The sequence below is a fragment of the Cryptomeria japonica genome, chromosome 2, assembly GCF_030272615.1.
Source record: "Cryptomeria japonica chromosome 2, Sugi_1.0, whole genome shotgun sequence".
Taxonomy (NCBI): domain Eukaryota; kingdom Viridiplantae; phylum Streptophyta; class Pinopsida; order Cupressales; family Cupressaceae; genus Cryptomeria; species Cryptomeria japonica.
The window spans coordinates 350,855,694-350,873,197 of record NC_081406.1 but is presented as its reverse complement, the minus strand read 5'-3'; the positions used below and the strand labels follow the sequence as shown (position 1 = coordinate 350,873,197).

At 35.3% G+C, this 17,504-nt stretch overlaps 1 protein-coding gene across 1 annotated transcript; it reads left to right on the top strand.

The window, feature by feature from the left end:
- Positions 1-13,933: 13,933 nt before the first annotated feature.
- On the top strand, positions 13,934-14,452 carry LOC131860321 (uncharacterized). Its single transcript, XM_059214721.1, has one exon. The coding sequence runs from the start codon at positions 13,934-13,936 to the stop codon at positions 14,450-14,452; it is 519 nt and encodes a 172-aa protein (XP_059070704.1).
- Positions 14,453-17,504: the final 3,052 nt, after the last annotated feature.

Below are 17,504 nucleotides of genomic sequence, written 5' to 3'. Positions count from 1 at the left end.
GCAAGTATTTCTAAACGCATTCGATGCAAAACTAATAAGCTTGAAGACACTATTAAAGAAAATGAGGATAAAATTTGGAAAATGTACTTTGATGGTGTGTGCAGTAAAGAAGGAAATGGAGTTGGTGTGGTTTTTATTTCTCCTAATGGAAAATCATTCAAATATTCTTTCTTGTTAGCCTTTGAATGCACAAACAATGTTGTTGAGTATGAGGCACTCTTGTTAGGTCTTAGAATAGGAAATAAACATGGTATCAAACTACTAACAGTTTATGGTGATTCAGAGTTAGTTGTATCTTAAGTAAGGGAAAAGTTTGCTACTAAAAATGTAAGGCTTCGAAGTTACAGAAATGAGGTATGGGACTCTATTGAATTTTTTGATGCATTTTCTATAACATGGACTGAAAGATCTAACAATATTTTAGCAGATTTTGTGGCTAACCTAGCAGTTAAACATAATGATATTCCTTTTGATGACATTACCCAAGTTCAAATAAAAACTAGACTTGTAGTGCCAGATAACATAAAGAATTGGCAGATATTTGATAATGACAGGGATCTTCTGAAGTTCTTATTTTGAGAAGATCAGTAAGAGGGTTAGCACGTGGATTGGAATGCATATGTGGAAGAGGAGAATGGTAAGGAGTCTCTATTTGGAAAGGATATTCTACAACTTAAAACAAATAAGATTCCAAAAGGGTTGGTGGAACTAGAGAGGATGTTTGACAATAAGGATATGGCAAATTTTAAGCCCAACACTAGAAGTTGTGAAGAAGTGGAGAAAATAAACTTGGGAAGTGAAAACAATCCTAGAGAGGTCTACATTGGGAAGAAGCTTCAACCAAAAATCAGAACTGCATTGATCAATCTATTAAGAAAATATAGACATGTTTTCGCTTGGTCATATGATGACCTTAAGGCATATAGAGAGGATGTTGGCATATGCACACTCCAATGAGACATTGTATGTGATTGAAGGTTTTGTCATTGATGGCAACCTTACAATCCTATGGCACTGGCAAGGCATTACACCGACAAGTTAGTGCACCGGCATCAACAGATCACAATCTACATTGGCACTCAAGACACCAGCGCCAGCACCGAAGAAAGGAACTATACCGGCATAGAGGCTGACAGGATTTTGTTATATTATATTTTGTTTATTATTGTAAAAATTTGTAAGCCGACTTGGCATATTGTAAAATGACTCTTATATATAAAAGAGATCATTATAGACATTTGGGAATGGAGTAAGGAAGTGAAGAAAGTGATGTATGCGAAATATTAAGGCAGACCTATTATGCGAAATATAGGGTAAAGGGTTTATGTAAGAAACAGAGCAGCAACCGGTACTGGATCAGGCATTATAGATGCTATTGTAAAGCAGTACAAGATATTGGATTTGTATAATCCACATTGTAAGTCAGTGAGACTTCCTATTTGAGCAGTGAGCTCTAGGCAGTTGGCCTTCCTGCATGTGCAGGCCCCTATTGTAAGTAATATTCTCTTATTGGCCAGTAAGTGGATATTATGGGTCACAAATCCCACCGAGGTTTTTCCCACACTGAGTTTCCTCGTTAAATACTTGTGTTATGGTGTGCTTTTCATGTGGATGTTCTTAATTCTATTTATTGCATTATTTTTTGCATACTGGTACACTGTTATAATATGTTCTACATGTTTTAAGTTAAGAAATTTTGTACACTAGTTAGATACTAATTCACCCCCCCCCCCTTCTCCATATCTGTGGGAATCCTAACAATTGGTATCAGAGCTTGGTCCTCTATTTTCAGAAGCCTAATAGCTTGAGGAAGATCTTGACACCAGTAAAGATGGAAAATCTGATGAAGCAACTGGAAGGAGCTCTTTCAAACTATGATGCAGAGAAATTGAAAAATATCAAACTAGAAGATGATTTAAGGGAAGCTCAGGATATCGTTCAGGCACTTCAAGAGAATCTTACTGTTGCAAGAAATAAGAGAAGAGAACTTTGTGAAAAGTTGCAAAATGAGAATGATGAAAAGGAATCACTTAATATTTAGATAAGAAAACTGAAACAAGAGAACATGACAACAAAGAATGAGATGCAGGATATGACTATGAGATTTTGTAAAGAGATTGAGGATGGGAAGAAGAATGAAGAAGAATTGACCATAAGACTAAGTGATGCAGCAAATGAGAACACAAGACTTAGCTATGAAAATGACATGTTGAAGACAGATCTGATGCACACTCAGAATGACTCAAATGAATTGATGAGATAGAAAGAGGTCTTGGAAAGAGAACTAGAAACTACAAATTAACATAAAGAAAAATTCAAGAAAAGCTCAGAGGAACTTGGCACCTTGCTGAAGAATCAAAAACCTAAAGGTGACACTTCTGGAATTGGCTTTGAAGTTGGTGAAAGCTCTGGTACTACAAATACTCAAGATCACAGCAAACCGGTAAGACAACCTAATGCTTATAAATTCAATGGAAAATGCTTTAAATGTAATAAGTATGGTCATAGAGAAAATGAATGTAGATCTAGAAACTATTAGAATATCAACACACCAACTGGTCAATGTTCAAAATGCAACAAAGTTGGTCACAACTCAGAAAATTGCAGAATGAATGTGAGATGTTATGTTTGTGGAAGATTTGGACATCTATCTAATCAATGCAGAACACAAACCGGCATAGGTTATGGGAAACCTATTCAGAAGAATAATGTAACTTGTTATGCATGTAACAAGATTGGGCATATTGCTAAATTCTATAGAAGCAAAGGATCACTGGTAGACAACAAAAGTTCTAGCTTGAAAGGTAAAGAAAAAGTTGAAGAGGTTAAGCAAGAATTCTCAAAACAATCGATTAAAAAAGTTGATCTAAATATTGGGAATACCCCTCCACCGGTAGAACCAATCAATACTCCACCGGTAGGATAGAGTGATGCTTCATCGGCAGGACATAGCAGTGCTCCACTAGTAGGAAGTTCTTCATCTAATTGAAGAAAGTTTCCTTGAGGGTTTGGCAATCTAATGACACATGTGCTATTATTCCCTCGGTTAGAGATAAGAAGTTGGAAATTACTTATTACCGGCAGACAATGTTAAGTGAACACTTAACCGACATGCATTTAATGCGGTAGATGGCAAAAAGACACTATAAAATTGAGGTTTTGGCTCCATTTCATTTCACCAAGATTTCAAACCTACGAAGAGCGCGAAGTTTCCGAGCTAAGGCATTTCGAGCAAGAGGCAAGAACACTTCAAGCAATCATCCATCCTAAAGGAAGAAAAAATGTATTTTATCATGGCATCCACCTCTGCAATTGAATATATAACAAACCCTACTGTTGTCGAAGTTATAAAAAGACCTAGGCCCGTATTTCAATTAGTTCTCGAGGTAGCAAAGAAAGATGATACCTTAAGTGCTTTTTCCCAAATTCCTAAGGGAGTTGTTTATGCTGAAGACCCCAGAATTTACATCCACTACAACATTGAGGAACTAGGAGATGAAGAGATTAAAACCATGTTTAAAACTGTGATATGTGATAAATCTGGCAATATAAAAGATGAACACAAGATTATTGAAACCCTAGGATTTACAGAGATCCTTAGCATTCTTGAATTCCCCAAGGATGTGATTAGGATAGTCTTAAGCAGGGTACATGGTGAATTTTTCTCGCTAGATGCAATCCACAAAATCACTAAGGAAGCTGTGAAAGCTATCACAGGATTACTGACCACCGGTATAAGGCTAGACAAAACTAAGAAGGTATCCAATGACCTAGTTACAAACCTAATTGGTGCAACATTCGACAAAAGGTCCTTAAGAGTAAATGATGTAACAAACATTAATGTGAGATTTATCAACATGATATTAGGGTATAAGGCTACTCATGCAAATAGACTTAATTCAGTTTCAAGTTTATGCATTAAGAGTGCTTATGATATGGTCACTGATAATGCAAAGATTGATATATGTGAGTGGTTGAAGGATGAATTAATTGACAACTTAGGCAAGATTAAGAAGGACAAGAAAGGAACTTTCAGGTTTGGAAATCTACTAGTATGTCTGATGCTACATATAACCAAACAGGTTCCTGATATAGGCTACAAAGAACTTGGATATGATATACCGGTAGGTAAATAGTTAACAGAACTATTCAATAACATGGGAGAAGACAAGGAAAACAATATCCATGATTTGTTTCAAGAATTAAAGGTCAAAATGAAGAAAAGAATCAGGTTATCACAAAAGATTGTTGACAAATATAAAGATGAAATATGCTTTGTAATCAAGAAGGATGCGATCTCGATGGAAGCAGTCATCCCTAGGACTGTTTGGGTAATAGAGATAGGCTACGAAACAGATGATCACATAATTGAAACTTATGCTAAAGCACTTCTGGAAGCCCCTAGAGACCCTAAGGAAGAAATATTTGGTAGTGCAGAAACTATTGAAAGCCAAATTCAATCAAAGAAAAGAGTGAAAAAGGTTGAGGCAGTTGTAAAAAAAGGTTCTAGATAGGCAAAGGCCATTAAAGAAGATATGTTAAGGCAAACCGGTATAATAGAGGATGAGTTAGTAGCTCCACAACCTGAAACTCACCTATCACCGGTAGGTACTTGTCATGCCCAAAATTTAGGGCAAGAATGGGATAATTTTTTTTTAAAACATAACTTTTAAAAGCATTAATTCAACAAATATAAAATGCTACAACATGTTTTGTCTTAACTATGTTTAGATTAACTTTATCTAATAGCTCAAATATTCGAAATTAAATAAAATTAAATGCGGAATTCTAAATGAATGATTTTATTGTCTACTCAAATTTAACAAGTCAACTAATTCGGATAATTAATTGGCGCAGACAAAATTAACCTCAAATAGCCATTAATTGATTTCAGAAAGCTAAATTAAAATTATTCTCCTAGCATCCATTTTAATCCATAATTGAAATGTGCTTAAATTAAATTAATTAAAACTAAATCTCAACCCTTTTTAAAAAAAAAAATGATATACCTCTAGGTTGAAGTGAAAAAATAATGTTTACCTCCTTGATTTTATATACTCTTCAAATCTACAACACTAAATAAATATTAAAATCTAAAGTTATACTTTATTCTTTAATTTCTACAACTATCTATTTTTATTCTCATACATGTGTAAATAAATATTTATATTTATATGCAAATACATATATAAATATATAAATTAATTTTCTTTAAAAATTTCCCAAGCTTTATGGAAACAAAGTCATGCAACCCTAGTTAGGGATTTGCAATTATAAAATGGCCCTAGTCTAAAATAAGTTACCATTTTATTTATTTATTTATTACCATAGCCCTACCCGGGCTAGGGTTTAATATATTTTTCTTGCTTAAAAATTTGGTGCAGGGCCAAATTGGGGAGATCCGACAGCGTTTTCATTCTGCAGAGGCGGAGAAATGGGAGGTGTGGGTTCTTGGAAAGCGGCGCGGCCATGGCCGCCCACTGTGCATTGCACAGTGTGTGGCCTCGCCGTCCACTATGCAGTGCACAATGTGCGGCACCGCCGACCACTGTGCACTGCACAGTGTGCGACACCACCGACCACTGTGTAGTGCATAGTGTGCGGCTCCGTTGTCCACTGTGCATTGCACAGTGTTCGGCCCCGCCAATCACTGTGCGTTGCACAGTGCTCTCCCCTCCCCCCCCCCCCTAAATTTTTTATTTATTTTTTAATATTTCTTTTTTCTTTTTTTTTAAAAAGATAATATATATATATATATATTATATATATTATATATATATATTATATATATATATATATTATATATATATATATATTATATATATATATATTATATATATATATATATATATATATATATATATATATATATATATATATATATAGGTAACTTGCATGTATATAATTATATATTTATATAAATATATATTTTATAATCAGAAATTATGTAAGGAATGAACCATAGCATTTTGATCCTAGGCATGTATTCGAACAGAATACTAAAATATTAATTTATTTTCTTTTTGATTTATTTCCTTTCGTAAATATCCTAGATGTAAAGATAAAATAGATGGATTTAATAAATTTCTGATTCACTTACAACAAAAGTAAAGTAATTTTATTATTTCGTTTAAACTGTTTACTGTAGGTGTTATTTTCTGCATATAATTAATGCCAGTATTTAATAAACCTAACTTCAACTATATAAATGACTAATTTTAATAAATTTACCAGCAACTAAATAAATCTAGATTCTATTTAATTAAACTAAAATAGATTATGATTTTCCTTTTCTGCAATAAATTAATTGATAGACTTTGCAAATTCTACAGTAACTATTTAAATGGCAAATTTTAATAAATTTAACAACAACTAAATATAACTACTTATTTTCTAAATCTGGAAACCTTAGTGATGGCTATAATATCTTTGCTTTTATTTTCTGCAATTTTTTAAAAAAAATACAATCACAGATAAAGTAAATTTCACAGAATTAAATAAAATGATTTTTACATTTTCCAGGATTGATCTAAAATCTTTTATTTTCAGCCTTCTACATGCATGCAACATAGATTCATTCCTTTCCTAATATTTGAGTATAAATGCATAAAAGGAATAAATAAATCTTTTTCTTATCAAAATATCCTAAAACACAACATTGTAAATTTCCAGAAATGTAGAAAAATAAACCAAAGATACTTCTTTCTTTTCTGCAGTAATGCATGAATAATTATTACAAAACTTTAAACTTAGTCACAAGACTTTATAGTCACTTTACAAATAGGTCTCTCCTTTCAATCAAGTGAGGACATTCAAAGAACTTAAATAACATTTACAATATTTTTATGCAACAACTAAATCCAACCACATCTACTTGTCCTGCTATTTTCTTCTAACAACCTGCAATTAAATAAAAAGCTATGACCACAAAGAGCTCACCTCCTAGCCTAGGCTAACTGGTAGCCACCCCCGAGCTCAGAGAACCAAGCCCTAGACAGGAAACACACATGCAAACACAAAAGACAGAAAATACACAAACTCAAACACAATCCCAACCTAGGCTAAACTGCACCACACATTGTGATGTCCTTTTCAAGGGTGGTAGTGGACCAAGTACCCTGAGGAGAACTGCAAGTATGGAAAAACATGTAGCCACCTCATGGCAAACCCATTTCATCAAGTATAGCAACCCCTTATTCCTTATGCCCCCCAAGGCATTCATGCCTTATTTCCCTCCTTATGACCCCCAATGCATAAACAAGCCATGCAACAAGGGTCACATAAAATCCCTTGTGATCACTCTCATAATGAGAGCCTCTCACTCAAGGGCTGTCACTTCTACCACCCATAAGATCCTCCTCTCTCCTAAGAGTAGGAGGTCTTGATCACTCCCAAAACACATACATTGCATAAACACAAAACACCAAATAAATTTCCAAGAAATACATGCACGAAAACTGATCTTTTACACAAACATTTCTTTCAAAACAACATGCAAAAAGAAAACATTATAAGAAAAATAAAACCAACCTTAAACTGCCAAAGGTATGCTAGTTTTGTTGAGGATGAACAGCCCAATTCCATAGTTCTTCTCTTTCTACCCTTAGCCAAAATTCTCAATCCAAAAACTATCTTTTTTTTTTTTTTACAAAATTCTTTTGTCTCCAAAAAATGGAGAGTGGGTGATTACCCACTAATTTTCTAATTCTTGCTTAAGAAGCCCATTGTGAGAGTTCTGACAAGTTTTTAAAAACTAAAGAGGAAGGTAAGGTAAAATGGTAAAGGGAACTCTCATTTGAAAAGGAAGGTTTACAACTTAGTTCAAGTCTTCAATTTCAATTTTCGCACAACTTAGAAAAGTCACTTTTTAGGGAGTCTAGAAGGTCACATGGGAGTAGAAACTTGCCTAGAATTACCCCTAACCCTTAGGTATACCTTATGGGCTTTAGGAAACCTTATTAAACTACCCCTAGGTGTCCATTTAACCCTTTTTTAACCCTTCTGAAGTTTATTTTCGGGTCAAACCTATGTTGACCATCCCAAAGATTCTTTACCCAAGGCATTTATGGAATCTCATTACATTAATGGAAAAAGCTATCGTTAAACAATTCCCACCAAGAGACAAATTTAAAAATTCAAACATAAATCCACACATGTGTCAAGTGACACAAAGAAAATACTTTTACAAATTTATACATGAAATCGTGTCTCTTGTGGATTTTACATAAATAAATTAAATAACACTTAACACACATGCATCATTTACTATTACGAATAAAATACAACACAAACGGGGTGTTGTCTCTCCAAATAGACAAACCCTGGCTTTACGAACATACATAGGTCTAGGTTTGGTTCTCCGTAATATTTCCATGGTCACATGGATAACTTCCTGTGCATCTCAATTTACACATTAGTAACTTCAAATAGCGTCATATAATATAAATCACAAGAATAATAATACACATCATCACTTGCATACAATTTACATCTGAACAATTTAATACATCTTATATCCAAGCAATTTCACATAAGCAATTCACCCTAATTGTCATAATTTTGATCCACACCTAAAACATACATCATATTTCTATCATCATAGTAAAGTCCTACAAATTCAATAACGACATTTATCACTGCAAATTCATCCTATTCAAAAATCATATAGTGTTCTATATCATAAAGCATATAAATAAAGCATCAACATATAGCAATGTTATCCAAATCATGGAATCATATAAGTTCTAAATCCATAATGCATAAAAATAAAGCATCCATAATAGTCTCATCATAAAAACCACTGAAATGTTAGATTGAGTCGGGGTGGGGCCTCATAGTACTTCCTTAGAAAGTGACATGCCTACAAATTTCAAGAGAGTTGTAAGGAAAAGAGATCCGTCACCGGCAACCACACCCTCACCCAGGAGGACAAGACAAAAACAACAAGTAGTGAGATCTCCGGTAAGAAAGGCTACACCAAAGAAGAAGAAACTGACACCCAAAAAGAAGAAAAGGATAAATAAGGACTTGGCCCCTTTTGACATACTGTTGAATGAAATAACAGAGGAAGGGAAACTGAAAAATATAGAGAAAATATATGACACTCTGACGACTGATGAAAAAGAACAAGTTGAAAATAGTGTTATATTGCATATGGATATGTATAAGAAATTTTTTATGGAAGTAGTAGATGAAGTTCCAGATGAACTGTTTAAGAGATTGGAAGCAAGAAGACAAGCAGTAATAGAACTGGACAAGAAAATAAAGATTGAAAAGCTACTTGCTATATATCTAGTGAATTCACCCAAAGAAATTGATGACTTAATTGCTCAAGCCAGCCGGTTAGTATTTTCTACTGCACACCGGCACATTGCTTTAATGGTTGGAAGAGTTAATGAGGTGATTGAGGAGACAGAAAATGCATGGGACATTTTCTTAGTAGAAAAAGAAAAACAAGAAGAATACATGAGTCACAAACCTTTAAAGGTATATCAGAAAGAAAGGGACAAAGGTAAAGGTAAAGTTGGTGGACCACCCAGCATCAAGGTTAAAGACAACTTACCCGCACCTCCTTTTATTACTCCACCGGTAAAAACAAAAGCTACAAAATATCAACTGGCAGTCGAAAGTATGGATGTAAAGGATGGTAATCCTAATCCTGAAGTCTTATATACTGTGGATGTTGATACTCAAAAGATCAACATTGTGGTAGACAAAGATATAGCTGATAAAACTGAAATGGCTTGTGAGCCTCCGGTAGCTGAGCAAACTGATAACACATAGGAGAAACCAGCAGATAACAAAGAGAAAAAGGTAGAGACTCAGACTCGGACTAAGACAATGCAACAAACAGAGAAACAAACAGAGAAAAAGGCTTTGGAACAGGAACAAGAAATGAGGAAACAGTGCCACCGGCAACTGGAGAAGCAGAAAAACCATTGCTTAGGGAAATGTAGACACAAACAGACCTACCAGAGGTCAATACAAGCTTGGTTACTTCCACTGATGGTATTCAGAATGTTGGCTCATCATCAGGCTACAAATCAACTAATGTGACTGAGGTACTATTAGACTCAATTAAAAAGATAACAGATTGCAGCTCACAAGCTTATAAGGCAATTGATGACACCATACCAATTTTGAAGGTAATTGCTCCTAACTGTAATATAGACAATAAATATTCTTTAGGGCAACTTGATACCTTGTGTAAATATATCACAAAAAACATTGAGAAAATAAAGGAAGCGACATTGAAGGATAAAGTAGAAATTGAAAAGCAAAAATTCTTTGATGAGCAAATAAAGAAGTGTACCAGAGATTTTGACACACTTCTACCAGAATTGTGTAATTTATTGAAAGAGTACAAAACTCTATACAAAGACACCTGTAAGACAAACCTTTTGACTGTAGATATTGATAAGAAGATGACCAAGGTACAGGATGAAATCAACAAACTTGCAGATAATTTTGTTAATTCACCTGATACATTCTCAGTTTTTGAACAGAAAATAACAAATTTTGAGGAAGACTTACTTAAATTGGAAAGAGAAAAGGAGAGAATAGTGAATAAGACAAAGAATCTAAGATTAAAACTGAGTCCAAGATTGGACTATCTAGCATCACTATGGAAGGAAGTATCTGAGACACTTATACAGGGACAGAAAACACCGGCAGAGCATTTGCAGCATCTCACCGGCACAGCTAAGAGAACAGAGACAACAATAAGAGATAGTAAAAAGTTTATGGAGAGTATAAACTTGATTTTGGCGGATCTATTTCAAATTGTAACTACCCAGTTACAAGGTTGAACCTACAAACTCTACTGACATCTTGACAACCTTTGTCATTGATGACAAAGGGGGAGTAGTGGGATGAGAAAATTCAATATCATAGGAATCATATGCTCAGGAGGAGCACACACATTTTTGGTAACATTTTTGGACTTCACATTTTTGGATACACTTTTTGAAATTTCTCATGAGTGTTGCCATCAATGCCAAAGGGGGAGATTGTTGGCATATGCACACTCCAATGAGGCATTGTATGTGATTGAAGGTTTTGTCATTGATGGCAACCTTACAATCCTACGGCACCGACAAGGCATTATACTGGCAAGGCATTACACCGATAAGTTAGTGCACCAACATCAGCAGATCACACTTTACATTGGCACTCATGACACTGGCACCAACACAGAAGAAAGGAAGTATACCGGCATAGAGGCCGATAGGATTTTGTTATATTATATTTTGTTTATTATTGTAAAACTTTGTAAGCTGACTTGGCATATTGTAAAATGAATCTTATATTTAAAAGAGATCATTGTAGACATTTGGGAATGGAGTAAGGAAGTGAAGAAAGTGATGTATATGAAATATTAAGGCGGACCTATTATGCGAAATATAGGGTAAAGGGTTTATGTAAGAAGAAGAGCAGCAACCGGTACTGGATTAGGCATTATAGATGCTATTGTAAAGCAGTACAAGATATTGGATTTGTATAATCCACATTGTAAGTCAGTGAGACTTCCTATTTGAGCAGTGAGCTCTAGGCAGTTGGCCTTCCTGCATGTGCAGGCCCCTATTGTAAGTAATATTCTCTTATTGGCCAGTAAGTGGATATTGTGGGTCACAAATCCCACCGAGGTTTTTCCCACACTGGGTTTCCTTGTTAAATCCTTGTGTTATGGTGTGCTTTTCATGTGGATGTTCTTAATTCTATTTATTGCATTATTTCTTGCATACCAGTACACTGTTATAATATGTTCTGCATGTTTTAAGTTAAGAAATTTTGTACACTGGTTAGATAGTGATTCACCCCCCCCCTCTTAGTATCTGCGAGAATCCTAACAAAGGATTTGTTCCAGCATGAAATCCCACTGAAGCCAGATGCAAAACCATTTAGACAAAAGAAAAGGCCTATAAATCCCACATTGGCTCCCAAAATGAAAGAAGAGTTGATGAAGATGAGGAATGCAGGAATTATAGAGCCTATAACGCACTCCACATGGGTATCAAACTTGGTGCCTATGAGGAAGAAGAACGGTGATATCAAATTATGTGTAGACTTTAGAAACTTAAATATGTCATCTTTAAAAGATAATTATGCTTTGCTTAACATGGAAGCTTTGTTGTAGAAAGTAACATGGAATGAGCTACTCTCTATGATGGATGGGTTCTCTAGTTACAATCAAGTGAAGGTCAAGGAATTAGAAAAATACAAAACAACTTTCACTACACCATGGGGAACATATGTGTATGCCAAGATGTCATTTGGACTTACCAATGCGGGAGATACTTTTCAAAGTTCCATGGATGTAGCCTTTGAAGGCCTCATTGATTAAATTATAGCTGTATACCAAGATGATATGGTAACATACTCCAAGAAAGTAGAAGACCATTATAATGATCTAGAAAACATTTTCATCAGAGCACTAGAATATGGTATTTCTCTAAATCCAAGAAAGTGTCACTTCGGAGTCACTGAAGGTAAATTGTATCTAAAGATGGAGTAAGGATTGATCTCGAGAAAATTGCAGCCATTGATAAAATTTAGATTCCTAAAACAGTCAAAGCCATTCAGTCATTCTTTGGAAAAATTAATTTTGTGAGAAGGTTTATGCCAATTTTTTCTGAAATTGTAAAACCTATTGCAAAGATGTTGAAAAAGGGTGCAGAGATAAAATGGACTAATGAAGTGATTGAGGCTTTTGTGAACATTAAGAGGGCCATCAAGGAAGCACCTGTACTTAAATCTCTTGATTTCTCTAAACTTTTTCAAGTATTTTCTTTTGCTTCATTTCATACTATTGTTGCAATTATGTTCCAAAAGAATAATGAAGGTCATGAACAACTAGTGGCATTTTTTAGCAAAACACTACAAGCTTCTGAGTTAAATTATGATATAAATGAGAATCAAGCATATGCCCTAGTAAAGACTGTAAAATCTTTTAGACCATAATTAGTGGTAGTTAATGTCATTGCCTATGTTCCTATTGCAGTAGTCAAGGATATTTTCAGGCAAACTGAAACTACTGGGAGAAGATCAAATCTAGGAGTTCAACATTGTCATCCAGATTTCTAAATTGGTAAAAGGTCAAGGTTTGGCTAAATTGATGACAGAATCAAATTTCAAAGCAGCATAGATAAATCAAGTAGAGTTGGAGGAGGCTCAAATAAGAATTAAAAAGTGTCCTTAGTATAAGAATATTATCTATTATTTCAAACACATGAAGTATCCAGAGGATTTAAATGATAGTTAGAAAAGAACACTTAAGCTTCAAGCATCTAGGTATGTATTCCTTAAGGGTGATTTATATTGGAAAAATAGGGATGGTATCCTTTTATTTTGTTTGGATGTTCATCAAGCACAATCTATTTTAAATGAATTGCATGAAGGTGTATGTGGGGGTCATTTTTCAGCAAAGACTGCTCCCCATAAAATACTTAATGCAGGTTACTATGGGCCACAAGTCTTTAAGGATTGTCATACTTATATTAGAAAATGTGAGGCTTGCCAAAAATTTTCAGGAAAGCTTAAATATAATGGAGCTCTTCCACTTCGACCCATGTAGACTAAAGAACCTTTTCAAATGTGGGGTATTGATTTCATAAGTGAAATTGCAAATAAATCGAGTGGAGGGTACAAATGGATTTTGGTAGCCACTGACTACTTTACCAAATGGGTAGAGGTAATTCCTATAAGGCAGGCTACAAGTAAGGTAGTGACAAATTTTCTTTTGGAGAATATTTTGACAAGACTTGGGGTACCTCAAAAGATTGTTGTAGATAATGGGACGTATTTTAGATCCAAAGAATTTGTTGACTTTTGTGAAAGTTATGGAATCACTCTTTCATATTCATCACCTTATCATCCCCAAGGGAATGGGCAAGCAGAATCTAGTAACAAAAATTTGTTGAAGATCATTAAAAGGATGTTAGGTGACAACAAAAGGGAATGGGACTCAAAGTTGTATTTGGCAGTATGGGTAGATAGGGTAACAATCAAGAAGTCCATAGGGTTTTCTGCTTATCAACTTGTTTATGGAAAAGAAGCAAGGTTGCCTCTGAACAACCTGCACCTGGTGTATAAATTTGTTTCAGAGAGATATCTAGAAGAAGTTAATTTCATGGAAAATGGGCTAGTCCAGTTGGCTGAATTGGATGAGTACAGAAGAGAGGCTCAAGAACAAAATATACAGAGGCAAAAAATGGTAAAGGCATTGCATGATAAGAAAGCTTGTGACATAACTTTTAAAAAAGGAGAGTGGGTGCTCAAGTGGAATTCAAAGGACCAGGACAAGGGCAAGCATGAAAAGTTTGAAGCACTCTGGCTAGGACCATACATCGTCATAAATAAAGGAGGAGAAAATTCATACTTTTTGCAAAACACTGATGGTGAAATTCAGGAGTTTCCAGTCCATGCACAATATCTCAAACATTTATTCTCTTAAGGAGCAGGGAGTATCTTTGTACTTTAGTAGTGTAGCCTTTATTTTTTGTTTTTGTTCATTTGTTTTTATTGGTCTGGTTTCTAGAGATAGCTGAGATCTTGCTATGTCCCTAAAAGGAACATACATTCCCAGAAAGAGCCCTTGTCAGCACATATTTTTGCAAAATATTTTTTATGCTATTTAATGATGCACTCTATGTATGTTTCTATCATAAGAGCATTTATTGCTAAGTTGTATGTGTAGGAGCTATGTTGCAGCATTAGAAAAATCCAACTGTGACCTATTTTCTGAATGGACAAATATCACTTGGGCGTGTTGAGGGTTGGCACTGAGTGGGGACTACATGAAGAGGATTCATTATGACAGTATTGGGATCCTTATAAGAGTATTTTTGCACATGAAAAAGATTGGGCCTATGTGATTGATTCTGACATTTTATTAGCACATATGAAGTCTCCATGGAAGATTGGAAGCATGAGCTTTCATGAAGAGGAGCTTAATTTGCATGATTTTCAAATTTGAGTTATCGGCATAAGTTACCCTGACAAGACCGCCTAGCCAAAACAATGGAAGGATCTATCAATGTAACCCAGACTGACCACTCCGAATGAGAGCTAAAAAGAAGTTCATAATGGAAGGTGACTTGGTGCGCTAATCTGAGGAGATGCTTTTATCAGAATGACCTTCACCGAGGAGCAATCATGAAGAAGGGTTCATCGACATAAAATTCACTATCGGAGGCATGAGAAAAGTGTTATGCCGATAGCCAATGAGGCTATCATTATAACTTACCCTGATGAAGGAGAATGTGGGTTGGATACTTTGAAGTCATCAGGATATCGGAAAGTGTAAAAAATAGTTACCCTGATACCCGATAGAATGGATATCATGGCGGATGGAAATGATGTTCCATCGGGATATCCTACATCCAAAGAAGGGACTAGGAAAGTAACAAGGTGAAGCCATCAAGATGGCATTGGCTAATCAGAAAAAGACATTTTCTGCTATATAGATACCCGATGAGGAAGCTAAGGTAGTTGCTAAAAAGGAGACCTCATCGGGGGAACATAGGTCGATAGGCCAGAATAACATAAAGATAGACAAGCTAGAGCCCGATCTCATCGAATCATTAGAGAAACATAAGATAGGTTTTCTCGACACCCAATAAGCTTTGCAACATGATGAAAAAGAAGGAGGATTCATCGAGATAGGTTAGATTCAACGGAATGAAATAAAAATGGCTACACCGAAGCCCGATGGATTGATAGAGGAAACCTATGGCGATCAGAAAGACAAAAAGGTGCATCATCATTGCATGAACAAATTGAAGAAGCGTACAATACGGGAGGCGCCAAATGATTAAATCATTGGGAGGAGTTATGTTGATTAGCTATTGTAAAATTTGATTCCAAACGGATCGTCTTGCCATTATTAAATGCAGATAATGGGTATGTCTGTGTTCGCACGAGGCAAATCATAGCAGGATTTCAATTGAGTAAATGCTTCTAATGTGTCAAATATATATGGGAGTTTGTATAAGGAATTTGCATAACAAATTGAAGTGAATAGGAAGATTGAAGTACAATTGATTCATAGAGAATTGAATTTCAGAAGGCTTGAAAGATTCAAATATGGAGGGTTCTAAAGGCAAGAGAAGGTCATTGAAGTCTTTGATAGTGCCTCGAAGAAATCTAAAGGTGGAGAAAGCATGCAGAAAGCGGAAGTTGAATTGGGACAAGTTTGACCAGATGAACTCACCAGGAGCCAAGTCCTAAATATCTAAGGTTAGTTTTCCTATCTGTGATCAACTAGAGGATAATTATAAGGAAATTGGTGATGTCTAGACTAGGGTTAGGGGGAATGAATTGTTCCTTTACCATTACTCACGAAGATAGAAGTCGATGCTGATATCTAATCCTTGGATTACCGGTCTGGGTAAGCTCATAGTTCCAAATGTATTTGTGAATATTGAATTATTGAAAACCTTGGTTAAGATCTACAATGCTACGAAGAGATGCATCCAAATTCCCAGTGGTGATGCATTTATTAACTTCAATACGACCACAATCTATGAAGTATTTGATTTGAGTTATGAAGTGAATGTACCTCTATCCTTTGAGGAATTGGAAGAAGAACACATAACCATGGACACGACCTATCAAGGATGGAACTTAGCCATCCATAGGGTGGAGAAAGGTAAGCTAACTGATGAAGATGGTCCACCCTACGATGTAAATATTTTTAGAAAGTATTTACAATACACATATATGGCTTGCAAAATGGTAGGAGGAATGGAAGATCCATATGTAGCAAGGATGGGTCCATTGGTTCTTGCAGTAGACATTCAAAGGAATGAACCAAAATAGTTTGATTATACAGCCTATCTGGTCGACAAACTCCATGAGGGTTTTTTGAATCTTCAGAATAACCCTGACAAGTCCTTCAAGCATTATTCACTATTGATGCATATTGTGTTGTTCTATGGAAGATTGAAAGGACTATGGCTAGATGGCTAAGGGTAAATCCTTTGGGCAAGGATGGACAGGATCAACTTGTACAGTTGTGGGAGTCGTTGTGGAATTCGAGGTATGGTAAATCTCACTATGTGAGATTTGAGGAATTTTTTCTTAAACCATTGTTCAAGGTTTATAATGTGTCATTTGAAGGGTCATTTTCAGAAGTGATTAAAAGATTTCTCAAGCCACATGCATACAAGGATACCAGAGGCAACCATAATTGGTAAGATTGGTATACTTGCAGAGATTTCACATTTGTTAGGGTTTTTGGATTCGAAGGTGCTCTTTATGTGCTACCAAAGCCTATGCCAGACCGAATTTCTTACTTGGAGATTGTGAGACAATTGAGTTTCTCTAATTCACAACACTTTGGGGGTGCCCACAAGCAAGCCTTCTTACTTGGGACTCTTCAGTTTGGAGATTTCAGAATATACCAGAGCTTACGAAGCCATAAATAAGAAGCCAGTGGATGAATTCAATATGTATATACACATGCCAAGGAAGAACTATGACCTAGAAGGTTTCACCCACATGTG